Consider the following 11869-nt stretch of genomic DNA (forward strand, 5'->3'; position numbering starts at 1 on the left):
GGTTATTAAATACTTTCCTGGTCCACTATAATATGAAAAATATTTACATTTATTTAGAATTTTGGTAACTGTAACACATGTTTAAAGGAGTAATACAGCAATGGCTTTCTGATTTTGGCAGGGATAGCCTAAAGTTAGTATTGACCTTGTTTCCTACACAAAAAGACTTTTCCATAGGCTTTCTCACCATCTCCAAAAATAACAGTCTATGGCTTTGGATGTAAAATACTGATGTTAGGCTATATAAACCACTGTCTCATGAATCATGACTCGTATACATGTAAAACAAGACAGATTTGGAGTATTCTATGGACTCTGACCCAAACACAATTATATTTTGACACAAGATGTAGCATTTTTTTCAAGGAATGAGAAAAACTATTCAGAGGTAGCCAAGAGAAAATTCTTTCTTCTACTTCACCCCAAATATTTTTGTCTAAACCTTGGCATTGACCGGAAAAATTAGGCAAATAAATTCACTGACTTTGAAATGAGGGCACCCGCAGCATAAAAACACAACCTTTCAGTTTTAGGGCTTTATTCTTGTGTCACTCTATGAACACTGAAATACACAACTCTCAAAAATCAATTTGCACAATTTTAACTGATGAGCAAAGTGGTTACCTGGAACTAGGGGTGGGCGGTATAAACGGTATATGGTAGAAACGATATAAATTTGGCCAACGGTAGAGATTTTGACCATACCGCATGTTGATGGTGGCATCAAGCTGCGCCTCTTTTGGTCGAAAGCATTGCAGCGGTTGCAAATTATGCCAGGCGACAGTAAAAGTGAAGAGGCGAATCAGTTTTGGAATATGGGGAAAGCCAAAAACTGCGCTACCTCCACTTCCATACCATTGATTCATTATGGGTGGCTGTAGCTCAGGTGGCAGAGCAGGTCAGCCACTAATCAGAAGGTCGGTGGTTCGATCCCAGGCTGCATCCTGGCTGCATGCCAAATATCCTTGGGCAAGATACTAACCCCGTGTTTGCCTACTGGTGGTGGTCAGAGGGCCCGGTGGCGCCTGTGTCCGGCAGCCTCGCCTCTGTCAGTGTGCCCCAGGGCAGCTGTGGCTACAATGTAGCTTGCTATCGCCAGTGTGTGAATGTGTGTGTGAATGGGTGGATGACTGAATGTAGTGTAAAGCGCTTTGGGGTCCTATGGACTAGAAAAGCGCTATACAAATGCAGGCCATTTACCATCGGGGCGATCGTGGCTCAAGAGTTGGGAGTTCGCCTTGTAATCAGAAGGTTGCCGGTCGCGGTCGTTGTGTCCTTGGGCAAGACACTTCACCCGTTGCCTACTGGTGGTGGTCAGAGGGCCCGGTGGCGCCAGTGTCCGGCAGCCTCGCCTCTGTCAGTGCGCCCCAGGGTGGCTGTGGCTACATTGTAGCTTGCCATCACCAGTGTGTGAATGGGTGGATGACAGGTTGTGTAAAGCGCTTTGGGGTCCTTAGGACCCTTAGTCCTTAGGGACTAGAAAAAGCGCTATACAAATACAGGCCATTTACCATTTAATGCTGAATTCTCTTGCAGCTGCTCTATTCCCATGTTGTTGCAGTATATTAGAGACTAACCTCGTATTGTGGATGGATTATCTCAGTTGTTCTCCTAACTGAAGTTTGGTCCATTTATAGCATCCTGCCATGTGATTGCATTTGTCCTTAGCCACCAGAAACCCTCATGTTAACTTTTATCGAGTGGAAAAAGGTTAGCTTCACTGTGCTCATGCTAACATAGTTGTTTTGCTAGCGATCACGTAGGACATCAGTATATACCAGCTAGTCCAACTTCAGTAACCCTACAGAAGCCATTGCTGTTTAGTTTTCTGTCTTCATATATGTTGGAAGTGATAGCAGAGCTGTACGTTTGAATTTTTTCAGAAATCTCTCGGTCAGAACATGGTATATCATGTTTAGGTGGAAACTAACTTCCTGATAACTTCTAACTCTGTTGAATTTAATAAATTCTGTTTTCATGGATGCCAGGATGTTAAACTTAATTGTTACACTTGGTAAAGCAGCAGCGCTGATCATTTTATTAAAGATGAAGAGTTTAGACAGCTTTTAACTCTCAGTGATGCTGCAGTGTTCGTTTGACTTTGGGACCTGAAGCAGACGGCGTTTTGGACCCAGATTACTCCGCGAGGCTCCTGACTATGGCAGCCGTAATGCTCCGACAATCCATCAAGCAGTGCGACTTCGTAGCTTACCAAAGTCGTACGAAAACATTTTTGACAGATTTCTGCGTGTAAAATACGTTATACAGAAGAAAAGAATATATCGAGATATATATTGTTACCGCACATGCTTCAAATTATACCGCGATATGGATTTTAGGCCATATCGCCCAAACCTACCTGGAACCAGATCTGGATCTTCTCCCATGGCCTCTGTGCCTGCCTTCCCGCCTCATAGATAAATCTTCTCTTGAACTTCCCTTTAGGAGAATGACAACAAGACAGGTTTTTTGTTTATTTTCCACAGTTCATAGCATAGGCCAAAATAGAAATGTTCCTACCACTAACTATGACAAAGTACGTGTGAAACAAAAAGTTTACGTTCAAGACAAATGCTTACCTGGGATCGAGAGTAAACCTCATTTGTGGACTGATATCCATCTGGAATCATATGATGCTCAGTTTGACTCATTCCACCACTGTGCTGGATCGACAAAGAGACAGCCCCAGAAAAGGAAGTGTTAAAAAAAATAAATCTTAAAAATAAAAATCACCAAACAAAAAATTTTGTTTAGCATGACAGAGGGGGAAAAAAAAAGCAATTTGATATATTTGCAAGAATATGAAGAGAAAACGTCTGAGAGGCAGAAAAGTAATCATATAAAACTGTTATAGACGGGTACCTTTATATCCTCAGTCTGACTCATCATACGCTGATTAATATCTGTGTTGGGCCCCAGACCAAGAAACTGGTTCATCACATTTTCAGGTCTGTTATGACAAAATACACACTCCATATTACAAACACATGTGGTAAATGTACTAAAGTAAAACAACACTTAACCTAACTATGATCATAGGCCTTTTTTGACTACAGACACTTACACATAACACATAAACCAGTCAATAACATGATCAAAAACATCTACATTCAACATGGGATTTTTAGTTTTAACTTTTGTGTTGTGTGCTCTGATTCAGTGGTGCACAAGTACATTTTAATTTACAAGAGTAATGGGCAACTTCAGCTGTATAAACTATAGCATTATGAGTGACAGTTTTGGTGGACACTAGTTGAACAACAGTGTGGTCAGCGTGCTCCTCCCTATACCATTAATTCACACACTCACTTGAGCAAGTATCAAAGTAAAAGTGCTTTCATTTTCAATTTCTGATATTCACTGCAATGCACTGTGTTTTGTCTCTTCCTATTTGGCTAATACTGGTCAACCACAAGATTACTCTCAGCGCTCAGGCTCTGCTACTCAGTAGGATGCAACCACAGACCGTGTGCTGTAGTCACACATGCATACACAGATATATAGCATGTGTGGATAATGTTGAGGGGAGTGATAAAATGTGCAAATAAAGCACAACCTTTTAAGTCAAAACAAGCAACATAGCCCACTATGCTTAAACCATTTCCGCACAAATATCTCAACACAAAACACGGAGCATTCACCCGACGGCATGTACGCGGACATGCCGGGTGCTGAAGACAACATCTCACAGATTCTGAAGCTGCAGGTTTCGTCACTCTCCAACTAAAATTCATTGAACCAGCAGAAAAAGAATATCAAAACTACGCTTCACATTTGATAAGCATTGTCATGAATTTGCTCTTACTTTACTTCTTATTTCTTTCAGCCAGTGTCCAATCAGAAATCTCTATTTTCTGCATTATTTGCTTGCATATTACACACCAGTCTACCGTTGAGTACAGTGCTGTCAGCTGCTGGTTTTTGTTTTGTTTTTCCAAAAAAATGACCTCCGACAAGAAAGCCTAATATCTGCTGTTCAATACCGAAGAAATTTCAACTTTTACAAATTGTACCAAACCACAAAACACTTAGCTATGTCTCTAATAAAACCTCTAACTTTGCTCTGCTTCACTTCAGCAGCATCAGGTAATGTTCATCTGTTGGTTCATGGTTTTCTTCAGTTTTTGATCTACTGAAGAATATTTTTAAGGGGGTTAACTTCTATAAAAAGCTACGGCAGCAAAATCTCCTTAATACTTTCCTCAGTTACTTTGACACAAAGGCATCTGCTGTGATGCTTACACCTCTGATGAAGTCTCACAAGTGTCAGCTTTGTTTTTATACATAGATTTTATAAATGGATATAAAAATATATGGATATTTACTGATAAATGATTATAATTATAATATTTCTGACGGAGTCAAAACGGAATTGAATCAAATCGAATCAGGATCTTGTAAATCAGAATTTAATCAGTTATAGAAATCAGTGATGATACCCAGCCCTACACACATGTGTAAAAGCACGAGTACATTTTCAGAAACTCACTGTGAGTGAATGTTGCCCTCAGTAGCCATTGTGTCTTCAGGTTCATCATCATAGTCAAATCGGTCAAGAAGTTTCTGGAGAAAAATATACAAAATGTTTTGAGGATAGGGACACAACTCCTTTTTGTCTACCCTAAAGCTGTTTACCAACCACCATTAAACAACAAAAGTGGAAATGAACACTAACAAGCAGGTTATATCACACCAATAAAATCCATATAACATGGTGAGATTAGATGGTGCTGTACAAATGGGACAAATATGCAAAGTCGACTGCAGCCATCAAAAAGTTTTGTATAGAATTTAGGAAAACAAGGCCCATTGTGTCTTTGGTTGAAATGCCAACCGCTTGTATTTATTAAACAATTATGTAAATGAGAGCTGTGCCAGTACCTCAGCTAATGAGCTTTTCTTTTCAGTGTGTGCACTGTATGCGTTGAGCTGGGCCAGTGGGATCTGAGGCTGTTTTGGTATGTTGTTTTCAGTGGTGGCTGCTAGGGTCTTATCTGCCTGCTGGATGTTCTGGAGCATCCTCTGCAACTAGAAAGAAAAAAAGGAAAACAAAAAAACAAACAAACAAAACAACAGGGGCCATTTAGACCTAACACAACATTAGTTAAACTGCTGGAGGACATAAACCACATTATTACTTACCTCCTGACCATGTGGAGACTGAAACAGCTGTGCCACAGCAGCTAAGGCATCAGGACTGGGTAGCTGGGGGACTGTAGGCATGACTGGAACATTACTGACAGGAGGCCGTGTCTCTGGTTGGGGCTCAGTAGGAACTGTTCAGATACAATAAAACAGCTTGTGTCTGCATGATGAATTAATACTAGGGATAGGAAGTGAGAATTGGTTCCCAATAGCTTAATTTCTTTGAATGTTATTCTGCTTGCCTAACAATTCCACATATTGGTTACACTTGCACTTCTGCTACAATCACCAGATTTCAGTTTGGATTTATTAATTTATTTTTTCCAGTACCAGGAGAGGAAAATAGCAGTGTAGTCTGTAGCATGGATGTGGCCATTACCTTTATTTTTATTGCTCAAAAAGACAAAAATTCAACAGTAAACTGCATACAAGACAGAAACAACTGAAACCACCTAGACAGACAACATGCTAACGTTAAGCTAGCCAAGAACAAAGAGTGATGTTAAAGGGCTGGGCAATGAATGCTGACCTCGGGCCAGTAGCCAGACTTACTTTTTTGAGTAATGACCCCAAAAATGATCACCACAAAGCAGGGAAATGACTCCAACGTGCACAGTTGTTTGACAAAGCATGCAATTAATTAAAATGTTGCTTAGCGATAGTGGTGACCCTCAAAACAGAGAGAATTAGCACCCAAGGAGAATCAATAAGTAATTGAATTGATAAGTGATATCGATAACTGAACTGGAATCGCTAAATTCTTAGGAATTCCCCCCTCCCTAATTACAACATAATTTACTCTCAGATAGTTAAAAACACTGCCCAAAGTTCCACTACCAGTTCTACTACCTTCCACAGCAGGGCGAGGTGCAATAACACCATTTGCCATATCCATTAGAGGCTGAAGGATGTCCATGTCAAACACACCATTCTTCTGCCACAGGTTAAGGACACGGACAATTTTAGTCTGAAAAAAAGGGGGGGGGGGGGGGGTGGGGAAATCTATGAGATTCTTTTTAAAGCATTTATTGTACTTATATAAATTACTTGAAACACAAAGTACCTTGTCATCCTCTGGGCAGCGATAAAGGTTTTGAAAGGTCTCTGTGAAGTTTTTCAAGAATCTTGGACCAAATACATCCTTGTCAACACCAAACTGATGGCGTGATTGGCGAACAATGGAATCAACCACATATAAACCAGGAACTTTTAACTCAGGCTTGCACTGAAAAGAAACAAAAGAAATTACAGTCCGCAACTGTAAAATGCACTTTTATCTAAACTTGGCAACATAGTAAAGATTAAACGGCTGAATAATACATACCTTCTTAATGAACTTTTCAACAATCTGGACAACGTGTTTGTAAAGCTAATGAGACAAAAAAAATATTTCAGTCACAGGATGACTATCAAAATGGTAGCATAAGACAAATAAAAACATGCTGTTTTGTGCTAAAAAAAAAAAAAAATTCTCATTTACTGCATGATTTCTGTAATCAGTCGAAAGAGTCATCAAACACTTCAACTACTCTTCTCAGCTGAAGCTTCAAAAACAAAAACAAAAAAAACCCCCAAAACAAGTGACACCTCATTTTGCCAAGAGCAAAACTTCTGATAGGGTAAAGTAGAAAACTCAATATGCTTAAAATATATGTGGAATAATAATATTCACCTCCCCAGACCTATGACAAAACCGTTTGCTCATAGTGATTGCCTGATGTTTTTATTAATATCATTATTACTATTATTATTCACACACACAGGCACAGATATAGACTAATAGAGATATACATGTGTGTATATAAAGTCTCTACACTTAAGATATTATGATTATCATTAATTACCACACACAACTGAAGCATTTTGTTTAAAAAAAATATAAAAAAATAAAAATCAGAAAGTTAATACACATAAACCTACAGTGTTTGTTTGTTAAGTTTCTTTGTGTAAGAACCACAACCTTGGGTTTTTTTCTAAATATTTGCTCATTATGCATGATGGTATCCAACAATAAAATTCACTTTACCTTGATAGCCTTGATGGCTGATTTTGTTACAGACATCATTTTAGCACGGGATATTGGCGGCTTCATGTCAATCATGGAGAACAACTAAGAGGTAATGAAAGAGGAAAAATGTAAAATTAGTTCATTTTAAAAGAGAAACTGGCATTCAATTATACTAGATATGTGGTGTCCTTTATAAAACAAAAGGACAAAATAATAATCAAATGTAGCAACAAATAGACCATTCAGTAACAGGAAAACCTCAAAACTAAAAAAACAAAAAAAGTCTTTAATAAAAGTTTGAAAATTTATATTTCCCCTCTGGTGCTGTGATAAGTGGCAGCTTGTTACAGCAGTTCTCTTATATTTGCTTTTTTAATTTATTTGGATATAAAGTGATACAGTTGATTTTCCTTTTATGGAAGTCTAGTCAAGTCAAGTTTTGCAAATCTACTTTTGGGGTTTCTTCTCAGTGTACTGTTAACAATAGAGAATCTTTACCAGCTGATCACACTAGTTATTCTACTGAGCAAAGTGAAGACTGTCGTCCTCATGGTGACAGCAAGGTTACAGGATTTGATCTAAGTGGAGAGCTCAGAGAATGAAATATCAGGTCTGCTTAAGCTATCATCATGGTAAATGTGAGGTCCAGGGACAATAAAATAAATACAAGCTTGATGAGGTGATTAAAACCCAGAGACAACAATGAGTGTAATATAACTTTTTCACAGAGACAATGCCAGACTCACACTTCCCTGACCATAGTGTGAGTGAATCTGGCAGTAGGACTTTCTGAGCAGATAGTGATGTTAGTGCTGACACAGCAGTCAATCAAATGATCATATTTAAATCCTCTGTAGACTAACCTCTGCACCACTTACTGGACAGACAGCACAAGACTTTCTCTAACATTGGCTTCAGGTCTGTAGCTTTTTAAAATTTTACAAAATTATTCCCATCTATGAAATTGTGCTGATCTTTTTTTCTTTTTTACAGTTTTTACATTAATGTAAAGAGTTAAGTATCTTTTTTGTACAGAAAGTTTACTCCAACATGACTGTGTATTGTTAAATTTTATTTATTAATACTCTTTAATCATATCTATGCTTTAGTATAGTACTTAATTTAGTATAATACTTAATTTTCACCAACAAACCAACGCTGACACAACAATATGCAAGACATCACATAAACGGCCACTTGAGTTTTCTAAAGCTGCAACAAATTTAAAGAATACACAACTCAAAAGTGTTACTTAAGTGAGCCGATAATAAACACACTTCAAGTATACAAAACATTAAATAATCCAGTAGCCTTTATGAAAAGCTTTGCTTGCTTAACTCGTTGGAAGCAAAAGTAAATATCCGAACACCTTTAGGCTAATGTGTTAACGACAGCTGTATTTCACTAATTCTACAAAAGTGGCGTATGTCCCTACAACAATCATTGATGGCCTGTGCATCTTTATAAATAAAGTAGAGTAGGGCTAAGTTAATAATTAAGCTACATGATTACTCAAAGGCCGTCTAGGATTAACGTACTAGCATCAAACTACAGTTAAGCTAATGCTTAGCAGATACAATGTTTACGTTGCAACTGGACACTAAGCTGGCATTGTCCCCATGGTAAATAAATAATAACCACTAATATTAAGTGTCAAATAAGAAAATAACTGGCATTCGTTAGCTCTGGCATTATATTTGCTTTTGGCTCGTGGGACTTAAGTAAAACATGAAAAAACTTTACCTCCATGTTGAAGGCGTTCACTGCATCCATAACGACTGGTTAATGTTGAAAGCCAACTGACTAGTCTTTATATTTGATTACTTTACCTTGACCATAACCACGCGCAGCTTCACCTAACTATAGCATAACAACCACGAGCATCGGGAAGCTTTATTTTCCTTTCGACGTGGACTAACCAAAGCTCAGCTAAGCTAAAAACTGCTGCTAGCTTAACGGTTCCACCCTGTAGACAGCGCCTGTGATGTCACGAGGTAATGCTGCCTTCACAGTTATCGGAAAATTTGGCGTCTCCGTATGTTTCTACAAAAATCGTTTGGATGACTTTTGGAAGCATTTTACTAAAATTAACTGATTTTCGGACCTATCATGCAAAGGCAAAATGAGTATTGTTCTGAGTTAAACTGTTCATAGGGAATTTATGACTGAATCCACAGTAGACGATGAGAAGTGACAACTGTAACAGGTGAAATTCCCACAACCTGTCTTGTGGGGTAATGCACTTTTGGCCCGGCTTTAGATAAGTCGCAGTTTATGGGCAAACCTTTGGAATGACGACCATGTGCCCAAAACTGTCAGTGTGAATACCTAGTGCCCTTTATAGACGAGAACAACTGTCCACAATCAAACAATTTCCAGTGTCATAAGTTCAGCACGACTTATTAGAGCTGGGTTCTTTAAGTCCCTGTGTACTCTACATATTTCAGCATGTCTGCTCCTATTTTTTAACATAACTAAAATAAAGATGGAATTATATGTACTTATTAGCAAACTGTTAAAAATAGCATCTAGTATACTGATTTTTTTTTTTAAATTTCCAATGATTTTATAAAGACCAGAGCCAATCAAGAAGTTGTTTGTAATTCAGCACGAAGCACAGCAGGTGGCGCTCATGACATGGAGTTAAGCGGCTGAAATGAGCGAGACACATTTTATTTTGGTTAATACCGTATCAATGTTGTGTGAAATAAAAGACACCGTGGAGCTATTTTTTTCTTTTAGGGAATTTTCTTTTGCTTATCGATTTATCTCATCAAGCGTCTTGCTAATTCTTACAGTCTTATGACGAGTTCTGGATTTACGACTATATGCCTTTCCTTGATGGCACCTATTCGATAACGAGACATTAGAATTGAATTAAACCAACGACAGAAAAGTGCACGATTTGATAAGAAGGGACTGGTTTGTTTAAAGAGGAGGCTGCTGTTACAAATTCAATGCAGCTAGCTTCATGCCTGAAACTAAAATGTCGGATATCGTAAAGTGACTCATGATGCTGTAACGTCCCTAAAAAAAACAAAAACTAATTCGAATCTAAAATTCTAAGTGTATAGTATCTGAAAACACAATGAAAATTCAATTGCTGGGTTAGAGCTCCATGAGATCCCATTAATTCCTGCTGGCGCCCCACGCCCCCCACCCGATGGGGGTGTCTGAAGAATAAAATCCACAAAATCTCTTATAGCAGGGGTGTCAAACTCCAGTCCTCGAGGGCCGGTGTTCTTCAGGTTTTAGATCTCACCCTGGGTCAGCACACCTGAATCAAATGATTAGTTCATTACCAGGCCTCTGGAGAACTTCAAGACATGTTGAGGAGGTAATTTAGACATTTAAATCAGCTGTGTTGCATCAAGGCCACATCTAAAACCTGCAGGACACCGGCCCTTGAGGCCTGGAGTTCGACACCTGTGTCTTATAGCAATTACATTTATAGGTAAAATATAAAGTGCATGGAATTTAAAAACATCGAGCGCAGAACCAGAATGCCGCATTTCTTGAATGGCTTTATGTTGCCCCCTTGTGACCAAACCTGCAAACTGCATCCAGCCTTTAAAATACAAAACGAGTAGTACTGACAGAAGAAACAGCTGGACTTGAATCGCTAAACACACACGCGGGTGAGGATTTCACGGATATTCCTCTAAGACGATTCATGGTAGAAATAGCAGTAAATGGCTATTATTTTCTTTAGCTGATTTTTGTGAATGAGACAGTAACACGTTCCCTCTCAGATGGCTGGAATGGAGAACTCTACCAGCGGGATTATATATGAATACTATTATGATTACCTGGATCCCGTGATTGTGGATGAGAGAAAGTTAAAGTACTATAAATGTAAGTTGTTTATTTTAACGCTTTACATAATTGTTCTGTCTTGCTTTTATTACACGAAGATAACACATTTTCTATTCTCCTCCCAGATTCCGTTGTTATAATATTTTGGGTAGTCGTCATTACCTTTGTGGCATGTCTTTTTCTCACTTTGAATCTACTGTCTCGCAGTGGAAACCTACCAAAGTAAGTATAAAGGTCAATTGCCTTTAATGCCTTTAAAGTGCGTTTTCTAACTGAAACATGTATATGCGTTTCAATATGCGTAATCCCTAAAGGGCTGCTCATACTTAAAATTGTCTTGTTGTCTTTGCAGGAATCACACGTCAACTAATTCACTAGAGACTCGATCTTTATGAGAACATAGTGAAAAACGGAGGCGATGGACTCAAATTCAAAATGTGATGATAAGGTGCAACAGCACTAATGAAATTTAAAATGAGAAGAAGTGACCATCATTCTTAACATCTCGCAAGATCACTGCAAAGTTCAAGGCTTCCTTAACCATTAAAAAAATGTTACGTAACAGCTGCTTTGAGCTTTAAACCACTGTGGGTGTGTGTGTGTGTGTGTGTGTGTGTGTGTGTACATAAGAACAAGGACAGCGAGAGTATATTAGGCAGCTTTGCTCCTTCCATTTTCATTTTAGTCCCAAAACTTTCTGCTCAAAATTTGTACATACAGTACTTTGGAAAAGTTCTGAGCCACCTCTCATTTCTTTGCATTTTACTAGGTAAATGGGAGCATGTAAACATACAGGGACATACGGTATACAAGGCAAAACAGACTTTGTATAGTTCTAACAAGTTTTAAAGTCGCCTTTTGTATGACTGACTTTTTGTAGTTTCTTTAAGAATTCTTCAG

At 38.4% G+C, this 11869-nt stretch overlaps 1 protein-coding gene and 1 long non-coding RNA gene across 2 annotated transcripts in view; one reads left to right on the top strand and one right to left on the bottom strand.

Moving 5' to 3' along the window:
* LOC113037030 (SR-related and CTD-associated factor 4-like) overlaps positions 1 to 9127 on the bottom strand; it is a 29222-nt gene extending 20095 nt beyond the window's left edge. Inside the window, exons 1-11 of the mRNA XM_026193738.2 lie at positions 8897 to 9127; positions 7172 to 7255; positions 6470 to 6514; positions 6209 to 6370; positions 5995 to 6112; positions 5143 to 5276; positions 4882 to 5028; positions 4490 to 4563; positions 2863 to 2950; positions 2580 to 2663; positions 2360 to 2439 (exon numbers count right to left, since the gene is read on the bottom strand). Coding sequence (XP_026049523.1) covers positions 2360 to 2439; positions 2580 to 2663; positions 2863 to 2950; positions 4490 to 4563; positions 4882 to 5028; positions 5143 to 5276; positions 5995 to 6112; positions 6209 to 6370; positions 6470 to 6514; positions 7172 to 7255; positions 8897 to 8926 — 1046 coding nt within the window. The 5' untranslated portion in view covers positions 8927 to 9127. The remainder of the gene's footprint in view (positions 1 to 2359; positions 2440 to 2579; positions 2664 to 2862; positions 2951 to 4489; positions 4564 to 4881; positions 5029 to 5142; positions 5277 to 5994; positions 6113 to 6208; positions 6371 to 6469; positions 6515 to 7171; positions 7256 to 8896) is intronic.
* LOC145420220 (uncharacterized) lies at positions 8003 to 11125 on the top strand. The gene is made up of 3 exons (XR_013901530.1): positions 8003 to 8071; positions 10906 to 11008; positions 11095 to 11125. It is a non-coding gene; the product is annotated as an uncharacterized LOC145420220 (long non-coding RNA).
* The last annotated feature ends 744 nt before the right edge of the window (positions 11126 to 11869 follow it).

The sequence above is a fragment of the Astatotilapia calliptera genome, chromosome 14 (assembly GCF_964374335.1).
Source record: "Astatotilapia calliptera chromosome 14, fAstCal68.1, whole genome shotgun sequence".
Taxonomy (NCBI): Eukaryota; Metazoa; Chordata; class Actinopteri; order Cichliformes; family Cichlidae; genus Astatotilapia; species Astatotilapia calliptera.